The 25,284-nt window shown below is 47.5% G+C and overlaps 2 protein-coding genes and 1 non-coding gene across 4 annotated transcripts; 1 reads left to right on the top strand and 2 right to left on the bottom strand.

The window, feature by feature from the left end:
• Positions 1-5,131: 5,131 nt before the first annotated feature.
• TRNAS-CGA lies at positions 5,132-5,213 on the top strand. The gene has a single exon. It is a non-coding gene; the product is annotated as a tRNA-Ser (tRNA).
• A 5,182-nt stretch (positions 5,214-10,395) lies between these two features.
• Positions 10,396-15,548, bottom strand: LOC125553104 (phospholipase D delta-like). 2 transcript variants are annotated; one of them, XM_048716876.1, is made up of 9 exons: positions 13,820-15,548; positions 13,544-13,660; positions 13,241-13,435; positions 12,819-13,079; positions 12,655-12,723; positions 12,398-12,545; positions 12,088-12,261; positions 11,401-11,562; positions 10,396-11,285 (listed from the first exon to the last, which is right to left on the bottom strand). In XM_048716876.1, the coding sequence occupies exons 1-9, from the start codon at positions 14,756-14,758 to the stop codon at positions 10,708-10,710; spliced, it is 2,643 nt and encodes an 880-aa protein (XP_048572833.1). In that variant the 5' UTR covers positions 14,759-15,548; the 3' UTR covers positions 10,396-10,707. The 2 variants fall into 2 exon arrangements, with proteins under 2 accessions (XP_048572833.1, XP_048572834.1); XM_048716877.1 differs by having other exon boundaries at positions 12,113-12,261.
• A 145-nt stretch (positions 15,549-15,693) lies between these two features.
• On the bottom strand, positions 15,694-18,976 carry LOC125553105 (protein SPIRAL1-like 1). Its single transcript, XM_048716878.1, has 3 exons — positions 18,637-18,976; positions 16,803-16,945; positions 15,694-16,040 (listed from the first exon to the last, which is right to left on the bottom strand). Exons 1-3 carry the CDS (start codon positions 18,857-18,859, stop codon positions 16,026-16,028), a joined length of 381 nt encoding a protein of 126 aa, XP_048572835.1. The 5' UTR covers positions 18,860-18,976; the 3' UTR covers positions 15,694-16,025.
• Positions 18,977-25,284: the final 6,308 nt, after the last annotated feature.

Below are 25,284 nucleotides of genomic sequence, written 5' to 3'. Positions count from 1 at the left end.
TACTAAAGAAAATATTATGAACTTTATTATTTCTTTATAAAATTCATGAACATTTCTTTTTCTGAAAAAATTTCTATTTTCATTTTCAGAAAAAAAAATCTGTTTACTTTCTATTTTCATTTTCAGAAACTTTTTCTGTTTACAGAAAACAGATAAAACGAAGAGAAAACAAAACTGCAGCGCAGAGCAAGCCTTTGATTCGGCCTAGGCCGCCGGCCTCAGCCCAGCTCACGTGGGCTGCGCCTGTGGCTGCGCCCGCGCCGCCGCTCCCGGCATCTGGCTCTTTTGGCCCAAAAGGCCCAGGCCGCGTTAGGTTTCCGATCGGGGCTGTCCATCGTGATCCGACGGTCCAGGGCCGATCTCGCCCGAACAAAAACCCCCACTGCGCCGCTCGGATCAAACCCTAACGCATTTCATTCCCTTTCCTGTCGCTCTTGCCCGCACGTTGAGCCACCGCGCCGCGCACGGTCGCCGGCCGCTCGGCAGCCGCGCCGCGCCTATCACCGGCGATGGCAACGAAAACGGCGTGCCGTGCCGGCCTTCTCTTCTTCCCTCTCCTAACGCGCCCCCGCTCTTCCTCTTTGTCCGCAGCAGCGGATCTGACCAGCGGTCCCGTCGCATCGCCGGCAAGCCGGAAACGGCATGGGACGCCGCCGCGGCGCGCGAACCTCGCCTCTCTTTTCTCCCTCCCTGCTTTCTCCATTCACCACAGAGAGAGAGAACGCTGGCTGGGCCCTCCTCTGCTCCCCTTGTTCTCGACGACGGCGGAGCACTCTACGATGGCGCCGTGGTCATCCCCTTCGCCGGTAGCGCGTTTTCCCTTGCGGTAAGCGCGCCACCGTCGAATGGATTGGCTGCATTGCCCTTTGCCCCTCTCGGGGTGGTTCTTCGTCCGGCGCCTCGGCTTGCCGATGCGCGCCCGGATCGAGAGGAACGGCGCGGCCATGACGGCGGCGTTACTTTCTCCGTTGAGAAATTTTCCTTTGCCCTGTTTAGGGTTCTTTGGGGAGGGATCTTTTTTCTTTCACTATTTATTCTTTGTACCGAAAATCGTAGGCTAGCATGGCCTGACACCATTGTTAAGTTCTCTGGATCGGGGTAGGCTAGATCAATCCGGTAACCTACCTTCTGCCTTGCCTTGCGAGCTTGAACCAGCAGCCATGGTGATGTTGTGGCGGCTGTGATGGCAGTGAGATGGCGGCGGCGGTGTGCTTCCCGTGAGCACCGCGCTAACACTAGATCGGTAAGGAATATCGGTGGGGTTTGCGGCAGCGATTAACCTCGTAAGTCGTGCCCTGGCCCCATCTCTGTTTATATAGCGCGGGTCATAGGGCCCATCAACCATAATGGGTTGGGCGTCCCCGATCAGGGCGCATTGACCACAGAGGAGATCAACCTAACATTTAGATAATGGATCAAAGCTTGGGAGGACAATGGATCAGAGAGTTATTTTAAATGGGTACATAGCTGGTGCGGCAAGAAATTAGATGTTCAGTACAAGGCAATCCATTCACACATAACGCACGCCACTAACATTAGGAATTTATAAAGCATACCGACGAAAGCTACCAAAACTATGAGAAAACAAGCACCATCGCACCAGACAAGCAGCCAGATACTTCATATTCATCACAAGACCATGTCGCCTCCAACTGGTCATCTTTGCTATTGATGACTGCCGTTATATTCAGTTCCTACGTCGTCAATGAGCCACATCGCAAGGGATCACCCTTTCTGCAAACGTAGATTTGTCAGTGTGATTCCAAAAAGGAGAAGACAAGACACTATAACATTCGATTGTACATAGCAGTAAAAGTTTGCTCAAGCCGATATATTACCACAAAATGAAACATCCAATGTAACCTTCAGTCTAATTAACCATTCAATTATTTTGTCTGTTTGGCTAACTAATATATAATTACTTAAGATTTGTCCTCAAATCATAAAAAAAAGGATAGATAGATATACCTTGTGGATGGTGGAAACTCATGTACGGAATCAATCTATAGAATTGTTCTCTCTTCCATCGCTTCTTCCACTGTAGCGACTTTATATTAATCTCGTAGACGCCAAGATCTGTGGTAACGAAAACGATATCACTGCCTTGCACGGACCCAATCAGTCTAAGTTTTTTTTCAGGATTTTGGATGGGAAGAAGGTTCCTGAGATCGATGACTCTAGGCTGAGTCCATGATGCAACTCCGTCGTAACCCATCTGTCTTGTCCACAGGTAGAAGGTTAACCTATGCACTTGTGCAAAACCCAAACTGCCGTCCTCCATGGCCATGAGGATGGCGAAATCGTCCCTGAGAGCCCATGCCCGTGGCGCATCAATCCGCGACAAGCAATTAGAGGTCAAGTTGTATTTGAGAATTCCTACTGTGCGATCACGTTCACCAATGCTATGCGTGAAGTAAAGTGTGTCTTGGATGAAGACAGGGGGCACTGGCGTGATGCCTGTATCAAGGCCAAGATCAAGACCAGGGCATGGCTCGCCCCACTCACCCGTGTCCAGCGAGGACACCCGCGCGTGTACAGTACAACGATCATCATCATCCGTGCTCATGCCGAAGAAGACAACCCGGAAGGGGCCCTGATGGCACGCGCGGTGGTCACATCCTGCCACGGCACAGAGCACGGCGGCTCCGCCGAAGTCGGTGTCCAAGGGCATATTGCATCCTTTGGGCGCTCCCAGCTTGGTCCGGCAGCCTGTCATGGGGTCCCAAACGATGAGCGGCATGGGCTCGCCATAGTCCCCAAGGAGAACGCGGCCATGCCGGCAGTCCAACACGCCGCACTCGGAGTCCTCCAAGTCCGGCCAGCCGTCGTCCGGAATGCGCCCGCTGAATTTTGTGGTGGGGAAGAACTGTGGGATGAGGAGGTCCTCCGACCGTTGGCGGGAGAACGGTGGCCAGGAATAAACGAAGCCCAGCATGGGGGGCGCTCCATGGAAGTCGCGGTACCGGCCGCGGAAGCTAGGCCCGGTGAGGAGGCCGAGCCAGAGCTTGCAGGCGAGGGAGGCGCGCGCGAGGTGCTCGGGCTCGTCTGGCGGGAGGCGGAAGAAGACCTCTTCGATGAGCTCGTCCGGCAGCGATAGTACTGGCGGCGGCGGCGGCGGCGGCATGGTCGATCGGTGGAGGTGAGGGTTTCGGGAGGGGATGGGAAGTGGGAGTCTGGGACGGAGGAGATAGCAGTAGCACTGCGGTTGAAATTGGCAACCGGAGGCAATCACGCGAGGCTGCCATTTCTGTACGGAAGAAGAAGGCGTTGCATGGCCAGCGACGTGATTGCAATGGCCCAAGGCCCAGGTGGAAAAGAAACTAAATTGAAGAGAGAGGACTTGCTTTGTGGGCCTGGGAAGAGAGATATTGAGCCAGGGAATTCGGCCAAGCCCGGCTGGAATTGCTTTTCCAATTAAAAGAAATGCTCTTCGAGCAGAGATTGATACCGCGAAGAAGGTGTTTTTAAGAGATTTCATTGTAATTCTTAATCATAAGAGTTACTATGGATTTTTTTTATTTTCGGTCCAGATCAGTGTACCTATAATTGTTACGAGTATGAATAAAATTACAGGTGTTTCTAAAAATTAAAAGAAATGCAGAAATCTACCTCAAAAGTTAAATAAATGCAGAAATAAATTTAAGTCAAAAGAAAGAGCAAATGGTCACTGAAAAACCTGAAACTTTACAAGTAAATCAAATTGGACATGGATCATCCAATAAAAATACTTCCAAAGACAGAAAATCCACATAGGTCATTATGGATTTTGTTTCCTCCTCTCATATGCGAAAATTAATTTCAAAACCTTTGGGATTAATTTGAGTAATCCCAATAAAATTAATTAGTAACACAATAAGATTATAAAGATCAAGTGATTTTAGTTTGCGTCTAGTCTAGTTTCAAATTTATTTCATAGACCCAATAAAATTTATTGGCAGCGTGATCGTGTTGATGTATCTGACAGACAATACCAACTAAATAAGCATGGATGCACGAAAATGTGTGTGACCTGGTCCAAGTGGTATAAGTTCAGGCTTAGGGTGGAACTAGAAGTGGTTTGCCCGATTTGCTGCGCCGTTACATATCAACATTAATCATCGTTACATATTAACACCTCGTGACCATTTATCGTTCTGTTGGAGTTGCCTTTTTTTGGAGATGTAAAATGTACTTTTTGAAGATGTAAAATTTTACATTTCCTGTTTTACATCTTCAAATTTGCATTTTCTATTGGAGATGCTCTAAGGCTGTAGCTGTTGCGAGCTAGGAGGCTGCCTGCTAGAACACACAAACAAGAGTTGCAAAGGCACGGCGACACCAAGCCATTGTTGTCAACTGCAATGAAGTCCAGATCTACTTTTGTGGCCATGCTGAAGAACGTTGAGGTTCGTTTTGTTGTTGCTAATCCGCCATCGCAGGCTTTCACGAGGTGTTACTCCATGGAGCGAGAGATGGTATGTTCATCCGAATTTCCTCGCTAGACGGTAGATTTTGTTGTGAAGATGACTTCCCCTTGCGCCCTGTTTTGTTCATCTAGATTGTTGCAGTACCTTGATTTTAGCTTGAGGGTATACCAAATTCAGTCCCTGTAACTAGTAAGCAGCGGATAGTAGAAGAGTGTGTCCATAAATTCAGTGTAAGAATGTCTAGAGAAGATTCAGAGCAAGAGATGGTATCTTCATCGGAGTTTCCTCGTTAGATGCAGATTCTGCTACGAAGAGGACTTCCCCGTGCGCCCCGTTTAGTTTATTTAGACTGTTGCAGCACCTTCATTTTAGTTTGACTGTTTGAGGGTATCACAAATTCACAATTCAATCCCTGGAACTGGTAGTGACTAGTGGAAGAATGTGTGCACAAAATTCAGTGTAGGAATGTGTACACGAATATTCAGTGTAAGAATGTCCACACCAGATTCAGTGTAAGAGTCTTATTGCCTTTTTTTTACCCCTAAAAAAAATTGGTAGTAGCCAGGAATTAAATGTGTGTACAGAAAAATAATTTCCTGTTGATTTGCTCTATTGTTTAGCTGCCGAACTGCACCATCTGTCTGGATTTGGGCATCTTGGTTTCTGCCCAGTGTGGATGTAAGTCATGTAATAAATAAAACTAGTTTCCAAAATAGGCATCAAAAGTCGATATGTCCGAGTGGTTAAGGAGACAGACTCGAAATCTGTTGGGCTTTGCCTGCGCAGGTTCGAATCCTGCTGTCGACGCTTTTTTTTTTCTTTTCTCCGTCGACAATTTTTTTTTGTTGCATTTGTGCCATTATTATTGTTCTGTACTCTGCTGCACGCATGGTTATGATATTTTCAATCTTTTTTGTCAATCATGCCCAAGGAACATATTTTTTGCAGTGACAACAGGCATATCTCTAACTCCTCTAACGGCCCCTTTTTGCCGAAAAATATTAGCAATAGTGATGGTCTAATAAAACATAGAACCGAAGTAGTGTAGTGTTAAAAATGTTCTTATATTATGGGACGGAGGGAGTATGTTTTTTTCATACAAACTGTTTCCTACATCTTACGCACCAAACAGTATTTGGCCTAAGATATAAGCGTAGTATATTATATAAGCAAGAATACGTCATGTCTCATTTGGGGCTGATGACCATTTCTTCCTTATCCTTCTCATGGAGTTTCACAGGCAGCGCACCATGAGTCACATTCCTCGCCTCCTTTCAGAATTTTCATCAAAAATTATTTGGGGCGAGAATATGCCATCTCTAATTCGCCTCATGACCATTTCTTGTTCATCCTTCTTGGGAAATTTTGAAGGCGGCGCACCATGAGCAGCGCATAAGTTACATTCCTCGTCTCCTTTTAGAACTATCTTACACAAGTTGGGAGATCGCTGGAGCACCGATCTTATGAGTGTAAATTGTTGTTCTAGTGACCTAAAGCCAACGAATACTAGCTCTTTCAAAATCCAATTCTTGGTGTGGTCAAAGTCCATCTCCCACTGAGGAGTCCTTCTTTCAAAGTTGTTCCGTCGTCTGCAATCCTCACTCACTTCATCCATATCGCATACATGTTCCCATACCTATTTGGATGAAAAATGGATACACATGTAGTTGGATAATGTTTAACAGCTTTCACCTAAATTTGTCAAGAATAGAAGCCTCTATATGTGGAGAACCAAACAAAAGGCAACATAATTTACAACTACGTTACCTCAATATGTAATATCTCGATAGATGGTGCCGCTGCAAGAAAGGCCATCGTCCATAAAATGTCAAATTCAACAAAAATACCACGCACAAACAACTTCCTTAGCTTGTTGAAAGCTGTGCATAGTTGCTTCATTTCAGGTTGCATCCAAAGCTGGTCAGAAGAAAACAATCAAGAGTGGATAATTTCCAAGCACAAAAATGAAGGTATCAAACATATTTAAGCTATGCTTAATCAATATCATGAATAAACACATCTAGCTATGAACTTTGATAGCTGTGATAACTAATGAATGCAAACAAAAATATGACCACTTCGCAAAAATAAACTACAACTTACATTTTCTCCTTCGAAATCCAATGTGAGAGTATGTACGCCTGTGGTTCCATGTATAAGCTCACTTAATTTAAGTTGATCTTTAGAGCATATTGCACCATATGCGAGTTCTAATTCTCCAAGAGACGGGGCAAAACCAAAGGCCAATGGCATATCTATATCTATACCTACTATTAAAGCAAGGTAATATTCTTAGTTTCGTCCCGCTTAGATGATTTTGTATTTAAGATATATAAACAAGATGGTACTATTTATAAGAAAATCCACGCAGCCCGTTAAAAATCGTTTCATAGGTCAGCTGGGCCAGAAGTCTCAACATGGCTGGGCTTCCCGGGGGTGCTAGTTTTGCGCCTGGGCCCGTGAAATTGCTTCAGCGAAGCATTGGTTCCAGCCCACTTATGGGCCATGAGGCAGGCAAGCCTTCTGAGGAATTGGTTCCTGCAGCTAAATGAGGAATTGAACTCACAATCTCATCTACAGCTGAAACTGCAGGCACCAACTGGGCTAAGCACCTGCATGTGATTACAATAGAGAGCTTTCCGTAAAAGTATCCTGAACAGCGAACGCACAACTTTTCACAGTTTCTTTTTCATCATAAGTTTCCACAGTTTAATAGTCCCACCTGGGCTATTTACAACAATTTCTACCAATTTAAATACGGTCTTGAGTTACCTGGCAATAAGCGAGCTCAGGAATCAACGAACAAAAAGTGAATACAGAGAAGGGCTCGAGGTGCATGAGCATGACATTAAACGGGGAATTATGGGCGTATAACTTGTGGCCATGCATGGGTATTAAATTTAATTGGAATAATTTGTGGGAGTTAATAAAGAGGCTATTATAGTAGTGCAGTCAGGGATGATTGGATTTAGCTTAGGCTCTGTTTGGTTCATAAGTCTTAGGACTTTTTCTAGTCCCAACTAAAAAGTCCCTAGTCCATAAAAATTCCATCCCTGTTTGTGTTTCCAGAGACTAAAAAGTCCCTAGTCCCTTTCTAGAGGTTATTAAATGACCATGTTGCCCCTAGTATATAGAATAATAACAATCAAACAACACCATGGGGTGGCGGGTCAATGGATGCATGGAGGGGCATTGTTGGAAAAGTCCCAAAAAGTCTCAAAAAAGACTCTCCTTGAGAGTCTTCTTCATTTAGTCCCAAATGCCTAGTTTAGTCCCTAAAAAGTCCCTCCCGTTTGGTAAAAAAAAGTCTCTAAAAGGGACTTTTTCTAGTCCCTACACAAAAAAGCCCCTGGAAACAAACACCCCCTTAGCCGTATAGGGGGTGCTGCTTCCCACCCACCTCACGCTTCCAAAATAGAAACCGCTAATTACGTGGGTTCACTCACCAAGTAACTACCGGATTTTCATCTGTTGGAAACAGATTTTATTTCTGCTGCAATTGAAATTTGCTTCAATCTAAACTTATAAGTCTGCTTCCTGTTGATACATAATTTGTTTCTTTGCTACAGTCGACAAAATTGATTCCATTACAAAGACAAGTCTATGATTTGTTAACTTGACAAATACACCCATAAATTAGGCTAGATGCATATCATGTGTAGATGTAAAGTAATTAAATGGTAGAAGCCTGCATGTGGTGTAGTTGTATGAAGGTCCCAGATGAGGACGTGCCCTAACTTGTGGGATTAAACATTTGCTGTAATTTTAATTGGGTGTCCTCGTGTTGGCTTTTTTTAATAGAAGAAAACTCCATGAGCACCATGCGCTAGAGCCGAGGTTCGAACAAGGGTGGGCTGGCTGCATACTCAAGTGGCCAGACAACGGAGATGTGTCTTCCTTAGGTCTCAAAACGAAAGTGCCATTTCTTTAGGCGTACAAACTATTTTCAGACAATGCAATGTTTTTGGTGTAGTAAATATCTTCCGGGTTCATAAATCTTATATGCATGGATTAAATTGTTTCTGCAATTGCACCTACTATAATATTAACCCCTCTTCGTGTGCCCATGTCCAAACCCCTCCTTCATATGGTCTCGTTCAGCTACGACGGCAGTGCCCGTAAAATTAGCAAGCCGACTTGCTACCTATGAAGAGTTTGGCTTGCCACCGGGTGAGTTGTCAACGTAGTGGTGGAGGAACATCACACTGTCATCCTCCGGCAAGAGCTATCATGTCCCATGAGTCGCTTCTCGAAGAACCATGTTGATGAATCCTTTTTGACATTAGAGACTCTTCTCCTACGTTCCAGTTCATCATCCAAGCAATCTGGATTCATTACAGCTAGCATTTACGTACTCCATAACGAAGAATGAGTGGTTCAACATAGTTCTAATTTTTTAAACATAGTTCAAATCCACCCGTTGCAACGCACGGGCATATGTGCTAGTAGTTAAAAAACCAAGTATCTAAATTGCACTTCTCCAATTTCGGAAGGCATGCTACCTCAAGTTTCACAAAGCCACACTCGGTGAGCTCTAGAACACATAGTTTTGAGTTTGGTGCATCAATTTTAAAGGGAGACGTATCACCAATATCACACTGAGTGAGGCTTAGGTGCTTCAGTTGCTTGCAGCAATCAAACATGATATGGTGCATGTCCAATTTGTCAAAGGCTACATTTTGTAGAGAGAGCTTTGTGAGGCAGCAGAGCACACTAGGGTAGGCAGTGAAAAGAACATATATTTCCTGTGCTCGCTGCAACATATACTCTTTACTGCATTCCGAATTATATGTCTCATCAAGAATGGCGAGATCTAAGTCTTTCAACAGACCGATGTCGATTGCATCGCCTACGAGTAGGCCGACTTCGCACAAGAAAGTGTTGATAAAGTAGAGCTTAAGGTGCAAACATGAGATTGGAAATTCTCTATGTCGTTTAACCAAGAAACCTCTGGTCGCCTTTGTTAGAGACGCCATAGCTTCCTCCATATCCTTGGCCTTGATAGGTTCTAGGTCTGGTTCCCTCGATCGTACTATGTCGGAAGAGATCCTCTACTCTGCGGTGGCGCGGCGGATGGAATCCGGAGTGGATTGTGGAACAAGAAAGGCCTGGGTCTGGTGGAAGGAAGGCGGAGGACTCCCGACCGGAGAGATGCCGCTGTTTGAAGTACGTGAACGATGGATAGATACGATCTTCACATCCGGGCCCTATGCTGGAGATGGGCGCGCACGGGTGTAAAAAGCCCAGGCCTTGTTAATTCCGGCCCAGGCTCGGGTGAGGAAGCCCAGCTGGGTCCACCCTAGCTCCAATTGGGCTGCACAGGGCAGAAAATTAAGCCCTAAAGGCCCGCCATTTCCACTAAAAACCCGTAAACGCCATCTTTTTTGTTGGAAGTGGGACGCCATTTCCTGCAGAGTGCAATGTGCAGCCATAGGTAAGAATATCACGAGAGGAGCACATGCTAGCTTCAGGGTAATATCACGGGAAAAAATAGGACGCTACAGCATCGCTAATAGCACACAATAGCGTGCTGAGAATGCTCATTATATGAATTATTGTACAATATCTTGCTAATAGCAGATTTTAGGACCGACGCTGTTTTGGTATAGCACACAATTTTGTCGCTAGATGATACTGTAACATGTGGCCGCATCAAACATGAAACAACGGCCAAATTCAATCAACAACACGGGGCGAAGCTCCCCATAGGGCAAGTAGGGCGGCTATTGCACGTGTTCTCCATGAACAACAGCGGATTGCAGGGTAGGCTATGCTGGATTTTGGCCAACTGCAAAGGATTGCACCAATGTGTGATGCTTTATGCAACAACAACAGTTGTATTTTGAACAAATTCGACCACAAAAACTGGTGGTTTGTGTAAATTTCTCTAACATGCACACACGGCATCTCAGCATATGCATGAAAAATACCCACCATGACATAAAAGATACATGGGACCATCTCAATAATTAATAGATCCAATAAATCATGTACTCAAAATATTTCTTTTAGTTCTCGTGTTACTCATCCAAATATTTATTTATCCAAATACTCATGTTTCAAACAATTAAATCTCATCAAAACATATTGCAACCAATCCCCTAGCAACGCAAGTACGCGGCGGGCATCATGTAGTAGTAACAAAAATAAGCAAACCACAAAATTTCACCCCAAAAAATAGCCATCTACTCCCTCCGTTTCGAATTACTTGTCGTAGATATGGATGTATCTAGATGTATTCTAGTTCTAGATACATCCATTTTTGCGACGAGTAATTTGAAACGGAGGGAGTACTATGTTATTACAGTTTTTCTTTTCTTTTTTTCTTTTGAGTGAGTGCTGTCTCGTTAGTGTTCTTTGGATCCTGACAATCGGTTAGCTTAATTACGTGGTGAGAGCATCGGGCAGCGATGACTGCCCGCCGAGGACCTTGCCGCCGACGTCCGGGAAGCACTCGTGGCCCGGCAGCGGCCCAACGCCGCCGTCCCTGTCCACCTTCACGGGGTACCGCATCAGGTGCCCCCTCGTCGTCTCGTCCGGCGACACGTACGCCCGCCAGTTCTCCTCCGCCGCCGCGTTCACCCGCCGCACGCACTCCTCCGACTCCGGCCGCCGGAACCACTCCTCCGCCCTGCCGCCCAGGTGCTCCGCCCACAGCGACATCCTGTACCCGTACACCTGTCCGCGAGGAGGAGCGCCGTGGTCTCCGGCCGAGGTGTGGTGCGGCTGGTACGCGCCCATGGCGATCTCCGTGTCCCTGGACCCTTCCATGGACCTCTGGTTGATGTTGGCCGACCCGATCACCACGTACTCGTCGTCCACCACCATCCCTTTGGAGTGCACGTAGATCATGAACCTCCGGTGCTTCTGCGCCATGCCCTGTGAGTTTGCACCAACAACCATGTCCTCAATTGTCACCCAATTCCAATACAACATTCACCATGCATGTGATTAATGGAATCAGAGAGGAGGGTGGATGGATGATGTGCAGTACCAGAGCAGAGTTGTCGTTGCATAAGCTCTCCTCCGGAGAGGCGGCGAGCTCGCGCCTCCCAAGGCAGTAGAAGTTCAGATAGTCTTGAGGATGGGAGTCGAGGAGACCCTGGCTCTCGAGAGCGTCCGCTATGATCTTGTACATCATAGACATGGTTTGCCCCTTCAAAAAATCATCATTATCATCATCATTCGTATATAAGGAAATGATTCTATACTCCTTGTATTATGTACTCTCACACCTTATATAGGACCACTGAGACGAATCGGTTACATCTCTTTATTATTTTTAATGTACTTTAATAGGAGTAGTAATTACTCCCTTTGTTTCATAATTCTTGTAGTGGTTAAACAGAGTCATGCCTACCATATTAGAATCTGAAGGTGTGCTAGTGTCTCATTTTAATGAATTGACTTCAATATAATAAAATATTGTGAGTAGATTAATACATAATTCTTATTTTCAAATGTTGAAAATTCTCCATCCAAAAAACCAGATGAAACTTCGACTATAAATCTTGGTGTTTTCAAACATTTGCCACATGGTATGCAATGAGATGTTCTCTTTTTTCTTCTGAGGAATTGCAGGGATATGTTCTCTTGCTTTCGGTCCATGATTTTGTCGGTTTTGTGAGTTAATCGTCACAAGAATACCTACAGATGATGCTCGAAAAAAAAAAAGGGATACCTATAGACTTTGGTTGGGAGCAAACCTGCCAAAAGAGGATTTGCTGCACTGCTGCTGTGGTTGGGATGCCTTCAGGCCACATTGGGATAACAATGTAGACCGCAAATCGCTGCTTCGCTTTGATCTTGCTCGCAATCTTCAAGGCCAGCTCGACGGGTATTAAATTGTCTGCACCTAAACATTACAATCGTAAGAAGATTAATAACACAGACAGTGAAGCATTAAGTTCAAAACTGAAGGGGGAAATGAGTAATTTAGCATCGTTGCGATCAAATCAAGAACGGGTTGTGATTTTAATTTATTTGTGTACCTGTATTTTTGTGTGAATGCCAGCAGAATGAAGACCCAATGAAGTACTGGTTCTCGATGTATATGAAGTGTTGTGCAGACCTGATGGCTTTCACGTATGCACTGTGTATGCTCCTGTCAATTTTTAGATTCTTGGCACAAACTAGATTCTGAAGAAGAAATGGGAAAACATACGAGGTTATCGAAAAAGGTGTGTAAATGGACACATTTTTCATGGTATATCATTGTGCATGGAAAGGATTCGTTTTTTAACCTGACCTGTGACTGTGCCTCTTGGACAAGTTTAGGAAACCCCTTGACAGATCCTGAGTCAATTGACCTGAAAACCTAGATCACCAAAGTAAGTAAGAAAAGATACCATCTCTGACATTTCTATAAGTTTGTTTGTGTATTTGGATAATAAAAGTTATAGTCATATATACCTGTACATGCCAGTTTTCCGTGTCCTGTTCGTGACAAACACGCGCATCCGCCTCATCGGTAGAAGGTGAAACAATCCAGGGCATCCGTTTAATCTTGATCAATGTGTCGTAATGCCAAATGACAACCTTTTTAAGGTTGACCCTCCATTTCGTGGCTTTCCGCCATCGTTGTTCGAAGTTTGTCAGTATGTCATAGGCGGCAGGACCCTCGATTTTGCAGTGCAAATCATGCCATGGCTGCCTTGGTCCATAAGAATTAACCTGCAAATCATAAGAAAAAAATAGATGCTTCATTTTAAGAGAGAATATCAGTTCACACTGTCGAATGTGGCTGCTGATACATTCTACTGAAACAAATTCACCGTTGTTTTTTGGATAAGGACCAGAAGTAAGAAATATGAACCAGGGGAAGAGGAACTTACAGGGAAGGTAGGATTATGAAAATCCTGATGAAAAACAGTGTCAAGGTCTTTGAAAAGCCTATGCTCAGGCGTATCATATCTGCCATCACACAGGTCCAGACCGCCGAGAAATGCGGTGATCTTGCGGTTGTTTCCCGCGGCCTGCGAATCGACAATCACGCATTTCTGATGGTGCGTAAACAGAGTCCCCACAACCTGGAGAGAAAATCACAGGCAAGTCAATTACTTATATATGAATCATTGTGAATCCAGTAGCAAATCAATTTGATTTTAGCAGCACATTAGATAGAGATCCTCACTCACGTGCTGCTTGAAGATGCTGAGCTTGTTGCTGCCGTAGCGAGGAACCAACACGCAGTGGACGCCCGAGTGCCTGAAGAACTTTCTGGTCTGCTCGTCGTGGGTGTGCATCACGCCGTCCTGCATCCAGCCTAGATTTTATTTCCGTCAGACCATTCTTCACTTTCAATCTACTCATGGAAGCACATTTCTCCATGGATGCGCGGTGTCGAAGAAACAGAGAAAATAATGGCTTGCTGAACTGAATGATGAAGAGCAGATAGAAGCAGAGGAGCGTACCGTTTTGAGGAGGAACCTGTCGTGGGACGTCTTGTCGTCCCAGATGAGCATGACCACGCGGACGCCCTCGTGGACCTTGCCTTTGAGGAGCTCCCCGAGCGTCTTCATGGTGGTGCCGGTGCCGGCGGCGGGCTCCCTGACGAGGCGGATGGGGTGGTGGATGGACCAGCCGACGACGTAGACGAGGTGGTGCGCGTCGACGATGGCGCGGGAGATGTCCTCCCAGCACCGGCCGTGCTCATACGTCCCGCCGCCATCAAGCTCAATCCCAGGGAGCTGCCCGTCGGCGACGTGGGCGTCCTGGTAGAGCGTGACGCGGCCGCCCCGGCGGAGCGGGAAGTAGGCGTTAGGCACGGCGGCGCACAGCGGGCTGCTGCCGCCGTGCTGCTGGGCCACCGGGGTGTAGCGCAGGCAGAAGCGCAGCTCGGCGGCCGGGCTGCTGCCGTGGTGGTGGTGGTGGTGACCGTGGGCGTGGACGACGGGGAACCAGCCGTGGACTAGAGCTCCGGCGGCGAGGCGGCGGGCGGGGACGGAGGCGACGCCGATGAGGCGCGCGCCGAAGACGTGGTTGTCCTTGACGTGGAGGTCGAGGGTGGCGGCGGCGTGGGCGACCTCGACGCGGAAGCGCTCGTCCCACCGGGGCGCGCCGGAGTTGGGGATCACCCGGGTCTGCGCCACCGTGGCGCCCGCCAGGCACACGGACACGTAGGCGTAGCTGGCGCTGGTGATGAGCCGCTTCTTCTTCTTCTTCTTCTTGCTCCGGCTGCCGGCGCTGCCGCCGCTCCTGGACCCGCCCTCGCCGCTAACGCAGGCGGTGAAGCAACTCCGCATGCGCTCCGACGTGATGTCCATGTTGGGGAGCCGCCTGGCCTCCGCGATCCACACCTCCAGGTCGCCGTGAAGGTGCACCGGCGCATCGGCGCCGGCGGCAGAGCCCATCGGACACGATCTAGCTAGCTTGTTGCGTTGCGCTAATCAATGATCATCTCTCCGTCCGTCGTTGGTGCTGGGTGGGAGGTTGGTGGACCAACTTGGTGCAGTCGCCGGTGGGTGGGGTGCGGGTGCGGCTGCTTGGAAGGTGGCTGATCGATGCTGCCATGGGTGGCTCGTCGGGGCGGCGAATGAAGCGTCGACATCGCCTGCCATGTTGATCTGGATGTAGTGTACGCACTTTGCTTTCATCAGACTGTACTAAATAAAACACGGAGCACATGTACATTGTCGCGTGCTTTCGTCCGCAGCAATCTTCCCTCCCACCATCCGTTTCATCTTTCATGTGGGAATTAACCCAACCTGACATTAGAATTCACTGCAAGAAATCCGTATCAAGTGTACCCCAACCTCTATTGCTATCGTGTAAAGACTTTTTTTACACGATAGGAAAAAGTGACAATGAATTCCCCTTTTTGCTTGCAAAACCCTGTGTGTATCCTTTGAGCACACGCCTGTTAAGTAGCGATCAAATCAAGGAAATCCAGCAAACGACCCCAATACCGTGCCAGCCTAAATCATGATCTTCACCAACTTGAATTTGGTTCTCTCACGAAAATCACGCCAGGTTGAAAGAACCGTCCACATCGCCAGCCATGTGGATCGTGCGCCTGCGCCTCTGTACTGCCGTACCACTTTCCTTTCACCAGACTGTATATTAAAGCACAAAGCACACGTATAACATCGCATGTTTTCGTTTCATTGTCATAGGAATTCGCTGCCAAAAAGTCCTAGGAAATTATGCGCGGACAAGCAACACCAGTGTCCAGCCTGCCGACCTATCCATGGGAAATTTGGAAGACATTGTCCGCCTTTTCTAAAAAGGCAGGCGTGCAAGCAAAAGGCCAACCCAAATCGACCTACTCAAATCAAACAGGCGTTGGTACAATCAAACCACCAAGATGGCAAGTAGTATAACGTACAGTAACAGCGCCAGAGCATTACACAACAAGTTCACATGACCAAAAATTTATTGCCAGACATAAAACCTCAGGACAGACCGAACTTACGGAGCCATAGGGTCATATCATCAGACCTCAGTCAGGAATGGTTTCCGCGTAATGTGTGAAGAAAATTCACGAGAGGGGGCACATGCTAACTTTCAGGACATACTATGACGAGTGGCGATATCATCAGACACGAAACAGCTAAGTTCAATCAGCAAGCACTCCAAAACTCCGCCAAGATTGGGCTACTCATCCCGCCCGACAGTGTTTTAATTGTCTCCCCCCTGGTGAAAAAAAGGAGAGACCAACATCGATATAAGCATGTACTGTTTCATTTCACAAGGAACAGATCAATCCACTACAGCAATATCCAAACATCATGAGAACCATTAACAGCTATATTGAAAAGCAGTGGTGCCACATAAGGATAGCAATAACCTTTCTTACCCATGTGCAGATGAAAATAAACTAACCCATAAACAAGAGAACATAGGAGCATCTCAACGAGTTTTTGATAAGTTTATTGATAGAAAAGAAATGCAAGCACCGACTCAGCAAAAGCTAATAGACCAGACAAGCATGGAAGTTGATACATTACTCTCAACCAGACTGCACTTGGAGCTTATGTTTAAATCAGTGCTGGCATGAAAATATGTTTGCAATTGCCAACAGTTGGAAGGTTAGGAAACTGTCCATAAATAAGTGACGTCCACTTAATATACACTAACTAATTGATTTATATTAGAATATACATCCTTCCTACAATGTTTTCAACATATGAACCTGCTATGTGCCTTAAGTTTAGTAGCAAAGTGTTGAAGCCATAAACAAGAAGATGTATGTACTTGGCAGACTATCCACTATGTTTCAAAAACATACTGATCTGGTAACCCTAGCGTAAACTATCATAATGATGATATATTTACAACGAGAAAAAAAATGAACAGCATATTTGGCAATTTGGTATCAACCATATAGACATACTGACCATAAATTTTAACCAACAAACTAACAGTACGATATGGACAAAGTGAGAAAGCAGTTACTTCAGAATGAGCAGGAACAGTCGAAGCTTTGGCCGACCACTTTGGAGGAGAACCATTGAATATGTATGAGCATTCAGTGAACGCAGCCCCTATCCCCACGCCAGCTCCAAGGGCAACTGATGCCCAGCGGGTTGTTGGGCTACCTGTATAAAATAACACAAGTCAACCATGCATTAGACCATAGATTTAGTGACGGTTACTTCACGAAGTGTAAATTTGAGTTCTTCTCAAAGTACTCCCTCCATTCCACAATGTAGTGCTTCCTCTATCCACGTGCTTCAACTTTGACCGTAAATTTAACTACCAAGACCGATTGCGGCGGGAGCAAAAATTATATCAGTGAATTCGTATTCGAAAGAAGTTTTCAATTATATTATTTTTTTCTCCCGCCGCAGTTGGTCTCGTTGGTTAAATTTATGGTCAAAGTTGGACCTCGGGAAACGCGGGCGCACTATATTTTGGAATAGAGGGAGTATTTCTTTCGGCATGTGCCAACTCTGAATAATTTACAAGTAAATAAGATTATCAAATTTGAGAACATTCAAGAAAAATGCATGAATACTTGCTAGGCAAACTCATAATTATGGATTATCAGGTGGAAAACAGACAATTCACATAGCCAAAGAACTTTTTCAATAGTTCCCTAGCCAACATCAGATACACAGTAACAAGTTGCATTGTTATAGAACTTTTGAAATCAAACTCATTCTGGATACAAATAAAAGGACTCCAAGTTATTCAGCAGAATAGGATACAGGGAAACAGTTTGAGATTAGCTGATAACAAGCATCACATAGACATCAATGGACAAGCCCCTAAAGCTCAAGAATGAAACTGACTTAGGACTCTGCATACTGCAGCCTATATGGTGTAAGCAGTTTGCGTCACTGCTAGAACAGAACTAAGGTAGCGAGTTTGATGATGATTTAAACAAAACCAACATTTCACAAATTCACACTAGCAAAGATCAATAAAAACCATACCACAGCCCTATCAATTCATGCTTAACACTTGGAATGAACAGCATCAAGACCAAACTCAGGAATCACTAGGTCCGGCAGCTCACCATCGATCATATAAAAAACATCTTACATTTTAGTCTAAAAATGAGCATCGTGCAGATCTATGGCCTAAGTGGTATAACTGTCTAGGACAGAATATGATTGGGCACTAACAGGAAACACGCTGTAATTTTGAAGGGCCGTTCAGTATTCAAGTCCTCCACAGACCAGAATCCCAGTTAGACCATTATTTCTCTAAATTACCAGCCACAGGGAAATGATGATAGCTCCACAAGGAAAGCATCGCTCACAGCAACTAAAATCACAAACAGCTTCCCTGGCTACCAATCAAAACCATCACATAGCCTAGCCAGCAATTCAAGGACGTCTTGCTCTTCCTACACTGATTGACGAATCGATTGAAATCAGACTCTGCCCTCTACACTACAGAATACAAACATACAGCAAACGAAACATAAGCACATCTTCGCTTATGCTCATCGGAATCTCACAGCCTTTGACGCAAATCTGACTAGAGAAATTCAACTCTGGTCAAATTTGGCGCTCCAATCGCAGAGAAATCAATCAATCTATAGCGCCCTAAAGCAGGTGATGCGCATTAGTCCCGTCCCCAAATGTTTCCGGCCGGAGGAGCGCGCCCTACCTAGGTAGCTGGGGAATCCCGCATCAGATTAGGCCAATCGAGATGGAGCACGAGCATTATTTTCGCGCAACCCTAGATCAACAGATAAACACGGGCAAGCGTGGCACGCGGCGAACAGATCTCGCGATGCAGCCACGGGAATGGAGAGGTGGGGGATTGGGGAGCTTACGGAAGAGGATGAGGCCCCCGAAGGCGCCGGCGAGGGAGGAGTAGGCGACGCGGCGGATGGAGAGGTCGAGGCAGGCGTCCCACTTGGCGTCGAGGTCGTACCGCGGCGGGATCCCGGACCTGGTGGGCGGGGACGGCTTCGTTGCCGGCGCCGGGGCCGGGGCGGGAGCGGCGGGTGGCGCGGGCGCGGGCGCCGCGGCGGCGTTCTCGGGCGACTCCGCCATGGGAGGAGGGACGAGGGAGGAGAGGAAGGGACGAGGGTTTCTCGCGACACGGGGGAGGTGGAGGAGGAGAGGGGAGGCCGGGTGGGGTGGAGACGCGACGCGAATGGGGGAGAGAAAGGCGGAGGAGGGGAGGGTTGTGTTTGCTCTGCCTCGCTGGTGCGGTGCGGTCTGGCCTCGATTCGATTTGGATGCGGTGCGGCGGAGGGAAGGGTCTGGTTGGTCGATTTTTGTGCTTGGACGATTTGCGCCGGTGGTTTTCTAGTTTAGAGCATGTTCAACAGGCGTCCAATATCAGTCTCGCGCCTAAAAAATCATAAGTTTAACATGCACAGAGCTAGAAATAATACTCTAGCGGACGCTGTATAATAAAGCACGTTGTAAAAAGTGTTCAGCGCGCACAAAAAAACTGGACCGAAGCCGTATATTTGGGGCGTGAGCTCCAGCGCGCCGAACATCCCACGCATGCGCGCGCCCGCCCGCCAGCCTCCTCGTGTGCACGCGAGAGATTAATTTTGGGTGTCTGTTGGAGATGTAGCTGTGCAGTATATTTTTGGGCGTCTGCTGGAGATGTCCAGTTATTCGGCACGCTAAAACGCTATTTTGGCGCTGTAAAATTTTTTTTGCACGTGGCTCCGTAGGGCGTCTGTTGAAGATGCTCTTAGTTTTTTAGGCCGCGTTCGCCTCCTCTCTACTCCTAGACCGCGCTCCCGGAACAGATCAGTCTCTAACTAATTTTAAAGGAGCAGTTGAAATTAAGCTCTACAACTTCACAGAGTCGGCTCCGTGAAGGGATCCCGAACAGGGCCTTAAAGAGCGAAAATTTCAAATTCAAATTCGACCAAGTCGAGATGCGGATGTTTGGGACAGTTATTTTTGCGCGAGTGAATTTTTTCCCGTTTCACGTTTGCAGCACGTATATAATTTCTATCCCTACAATCCCCACTGGCCCGGGCATTGTGCCTTTCGTGCTGCAAGCTCTGTGTGGGTTGTGTTGGAAGTTGGAACTACTCCTAGAAGATAGTCCCTGCTGCTTTCGGACTGCCACTACTAGCATGGCATGACGGATGCGTGTAGATTTTGAAGACATCTATAAGTTACTCCCTTCGTTTCTTTTTAGTCTGCATATAAAATTTGGTTAAAGTCAAACTTTGTTAACTTTGACCAAGTTTATAGAAAAAAAAATCGAGATTCATAATATGAAATCAATATTGTTAGATGCATCATGAAATCAATAGCTAGAGTTTAACATAAGAATTCAGTTTTCAAAGTAATGGAAACCATTCTATCTTTCTCTTTTTTTTGTTGGAAAAACCATTCTCTTATAGAGGAAATGGTTCTATTTTCTTAAAGGAACCAGCAGGAGCTCTGACTTTTCATTAAAAGAAGAAAAATGACTAGTTAACAAGAAAATATGGTTGATAACATATACAACTATGGCAGACACACCAGCCCCCAGGCTACACCCCCACCGAGCCGACGATTCCGTCACCCGAGCAACCAGAATCGACACCCTGCAACATGACCCGGAGCCACCGCTCCGGCATACAAACCTAACAACGCTCACACACACCGGCCCCAAAGCCACGTACCAGACGAGTCGATGACTCTGCCACCCAAGAGACCATAATTGGCACCTACAACACAAAGGCACTCTCCGGAGCCGCTGATTCGTCTTCCACACCGGCCCCGAGGTCGCACACCCGCCTAGCAAAAGGCAAAACCGTAAGACAACACAAACCACCGAGCAAGACAGAAGACCGAACATCTAAGGCGATGCCCCCAAGGGGGAGAGACGGGTAAGACGTCGTCGCCCACTTCAGCCAAAACCAAAAGTTTGGATTTTCACCCGAAGAACTCGAGATCCAACTACCAAGGAGGTGAATGGGCTCAACGACGACGCTTCCAACAAGGGTAACAACATCCTAGGACGCTGTTGTTGCCGACATCGATCGAGGTCACTTGAGGGAGTCGTGGATTAGGGGGTGTCCGGATAGCCGGACTATGCCTTCGGCCGGACTCCTGGATTATGAAGATAAAAGATTGAAGACTTCGTTCCATGTCCGGAAGGGACTTTCCTTGGCGTGGAAGGCAAGCTTGGCGATACGGATATGTAGATCTCCTACCATTGTAACCGACTCTGTGTAACTCTAGCCCTCTCCAGTGTCTATATAAACCGGAGGGTTTTTAGTCCGTAGGACGAACAACAATCATACCATAGGCTAGCTTCTAGGGTTTAGCCTCCTTGATCTCGTGGTAGATCTACTCTTGTACTACCCATATCATCAATATTAATCAAGCAGGACGTAGGGTTTTACCTCCATCAAGAGGGCCCAAACCTGGGTAAAACATTGTGTCCCCTGCCTCCTGTTACCATCCGCCTAGACGCACAGTTTGGGACCCCCTACCCGAGATCCGCCGGTTTTGACACCGACATTGGTGCTTTCATTGAGAGTTCCTCTGTGTCGTCACTTTTAGGCCCGATGGCTCCTCCGATCATCAACGACGATGCGACCCAGGGTGAGACTTTTCTCCCCGGACAGATCTTCGTATTTGGCGGCTTTGCACTGCGGGCCAATTCGCTTGGCCATCTGGAGCAGATCGAAAGCTACGCCCCTGGCTGTCAGGTCAGATTTGGAAGTTTAAACTACACAGCGGACCTCCGCGGAGACTTGATCTTCGACGGATTCGAGCCGCAGCCGAGCGCGCCGCACTGTCACGATGGGCATAATCTAGCTCTGCTGTCGAACAGTGCCCTGGAGGCCGCACCCGCATCAGCTCCGACCCTTAATTCGGAGCCAACTGCGCCAATCGAGGATGGGTGGTTGGACACCGCCTCGGGGGCTGCAATCTCTAAGGCGATCGAGCCGAACACCAGCCCTATTCTCTGTGAAGCCCGTGACTCCAAGGAGCCAGACTCCTCTCCAGACTCCGAGCCCTCCGCGCCCCTACCGATCGAACCCGATTGGGCGCCGATCATGGAGTTCACCACCGCAGACATCTTTCAGCACTCGCCCTTCGGCGATATTTTGAATTCACTAAAGTCTCTCTCTTTATCAGGAGAGCCCTGGCCGGACTATGGTCAACAAGGTTGGGATGCGGATGATGAAGAAATTCAAAGCCCGCCCACCACCCACTTCGTAGCCACTGTCGATAATTTAAATGACGTGCTCGACTTCGACTCCGAAGACATCGACGGTATGGACGACGATGTAGGAGATGAACATGAACCAACGCCTATAAGGCACTGGACAACCACCTCATCTCATGATGTATATATGGTGGACACACCCAAAGGAAGCGACGACGAGGGACAGAGGGATGCAACGAGGGATCGTTCACTCGAAAAGCAATCAAAGCGGTGACGTAAGCGCCGCTCCAAGCCCCGCCTCGACAGAGACAGCAGCCATACAGACCCAGCCATAGAGGAGGACGAGCCGGCGGATGACGAACATGCCTTCGAGCAACCGTCCGAACAGGTCAACTTGGATAAACAAACCGAACACCCCGTCCCCGGCGAAAACAATAGTCCGGACGACCTTACGCCGGATAAGCTCATGGAGCAGAAGAACCTCCACGAAGGGCTCGTCGTTACTGCGCGTAGCCTAAAAAAGCAGAAGCAGAAGCTCAAAACTGCGGAAGATGCACCCAGAATCAGATGGAGCAAAGTACGCAACACCGCAGACAAATATGGCGGCAGTCGCCGCACAAAAAGCTATCCAAAGCGAAAACTATTGCCTAAATTTGACGAGGAGGCCTTAGAGCCCCCACAGTCAAAAAATAGGAAAGCCACCCGGTCGGATAGATGACCGCATGGCCAGCATGGAGCGGCAAGCGGCGACGCACACAAGCCGGCACGCGATCCACCAAAGGATCCGCATCAAAAGATGGCCCAGCCAGATCTATCTACGGGCCAAGAAAGCAAGCTCTAGTAAGCAATGCAACACAACAAATATCCGAACATCACGGCACACCCAAATACAGGGGTGCCGCACACCCCCTATGTTTCACCGATGAGGTGCTGGACCATGAATTTCCAGCGGGATTCAAGCCCGTAAATATAGAGGCGTACGACGGAACAACAGACCCAGGGGTCTGGATCGAGGATTATATCCTCCACATACACATGGCCAGAGGAGATGACCTCCACGCCATAAAATACTTACCCCTCAAGCTTAAAGGGCCAGCCCGGCATTGGCTCAAAAGCCTTCCCGAAAACACCATTGGAAGTTGGGAAGAGCTTGAGGATACTTTTCGGGCAAATTTTCAAGGGACCTATGTCCACCCTCCGGATGCAGACGATCTTAGTCACATAACTCAATAGCCCGGAGAGTCAGCCCGGAAATTCTGGAACAAATTTCTTACTAAAAAGAATCAGATAGTCGACTGTCCGGACGCCGAAGCCCTAGCAGCTTTTAAGCATAACGTTCGAGACGAATGGCTCGCCAGACACCTCGGCCAAGAAAAGCCAAGAACAATGGCCGCATTAACAAGCCTCATGACCCGCTTTTGCGCAGGAGAGGACAGCCGGTTGGCAAGATGTAGCACCAGCGACCCAAGTACATCCGAAGTTAGGGATGGAAACGGAAAACCCCGACGCAACAAGGACCAGTGCCGGAATAAGAGAAACAGCCCAAAGAGCACGGTGGTCAACGCCGGATTCAAAAGCTCGCGGTAGAATCAGAGAAAGCCGCCCCTCAAGGATAATAGGGATGAGCTATCCAACTTAAACAAAATCTTGGACAAGATATGTCAAATACACAGTACTCCCGGGAAGCCTGCGAACCATACCCACAGAGATTGTTGGGTTTTCAAGCAATCCGGCAAACTCAACGCCGAACACAAGGGGCTCGACACACCAAGTGAGGACGACGATGAACCCCACAAGCAGAGCACCAGGAAACAAAAGGATTTCCCACAAGAAGTCAAAATAGTAAACTTACTTCACGTGACGAACAGAATGGCGCCAACAGAAATACGCGCCATACGGCCTATCCCAAAGGAGTCTCGCCAATGGTTGTTAAAACCGATCACCTTCGACCATCAGGATTACTCTAGAAGTATCCGGAACGCAGGCTGGACTGCCTTGGTATTAGATCCAATAATCGGCGGACTCCACTTTACAAACGTCCTGATGGATGGCGGCAGTGGTCTAAACCTGTTATACCAGGACACAATCCGCAACATGGGGATAGACCCAACAAAAATTATCCATAGCAAAACCTCCTTTCAAGGGGTAACGCCAGGCCCGGATGCCCGTTGCATGGGTTCTCTCCAGTTAGAAGTTATGTTCGGCTCCCCCGATAACTTCCGCCGTGAACAGCTAACTTTCCACATCGCCCCATTCTCAAGTAGCTATCAAGCACTGCTGGGACGCGAAGCTTTCGCCCGCTTTAACGCAATACCGCATTATGCATCTCTCACGCTTAAGATGCCCGGTCCACGAGGCATCATCTCATTAAAGGGAAAACATTGAGTGTTCCCCCCGCGCGGAAGACAGTGCGGCTACCTTGACAGCCCCACAATAAAGCGGCTTCACCAGCCAAAGCACCTAAACAGGTCGTCAAGACCACGGACACGGCTAGACGAGTCCGGCATAAACATACAGTTGATAAAGGCTTAATAGTCGTATGCCCCTGTACTAGGGGCTCCGCGCATATAAAACAAGAGACAATAAAGCTCAATTTTACCCATTTCGATTTATACTTCGTTTATTTAGTATAACTCATGTTCGGCATGATCTTTCTTTAACTAAGTTCCTCTCTTTTACAGATGAATACCGTGCTACGCCCGTCCAGGATACGGTACAACGGAGACACAGGCGCAGACGTGCAGCAGGGACCCGTTCCAAGGATTCTTTTCAGATTAAGACCCTGCGTAAACCTTTTTTACTGTCTCTTGTTGATACACATCCCCTGGTTTCTTGGTATAACCAAGGAGGAGGCTGGCGTTTTGGCATGTGGCCACGTCAGAGTTTTTGCGCGTACCTGGACACCAGGGGCTTATTACTAAGGGCGTATCCCGCCCGCCCTCATAAAGACCGAATACCTTAGGGAGTGTTCAGCGTCGCGAGTTTGGCCTTATATGCATCAGCTCTGAATCATGTCTTTGGTCAAATGTTGGGTTTGCCCGGCTCCTATGTTTTGCTTCCTTAAGTTCTGCTCTATCGGCTAAGGCGGCACCAGGAGAACTACTGTGATTGTGCCTCGGTTCGGCCAGGCGAGCACCTTAGTAGAGAAAGCCGAAAACTGACTGTCATGATATAGCGTGAGACTGGTCAACCACTCGATGACTTACCGGAATCTTTAGGATTCCTCCGCATTAACGAAGGGCCGCTTCCCGGCCAGGCACATACGCGCCCCGAGTTCGGGCAAGCGCAGGCGCCACCAGGGGCTATATAAGTAGCCTCACTGTCAAACTCCTATGGC

Source organism: Triticum urartu, chromosome 4 (genome assembly GCF_003073215.2).
Source record: "Triticum urartu cultivar G1812 chromosome 4, Tu2.1, whole genome shotgun sequence".
In the NCBI taxonomy this organism is placed as follows: Eukaryota; Viridiplantae; Streptophyta; class Magnoliopsida; order Poales; family Poaceae; genus Triticum; species Triticum urartu.
Note: the sequence above shows the minus strand (reverse complement) of the source record. Positions and strands in the feature narration are given on the sequence as shown.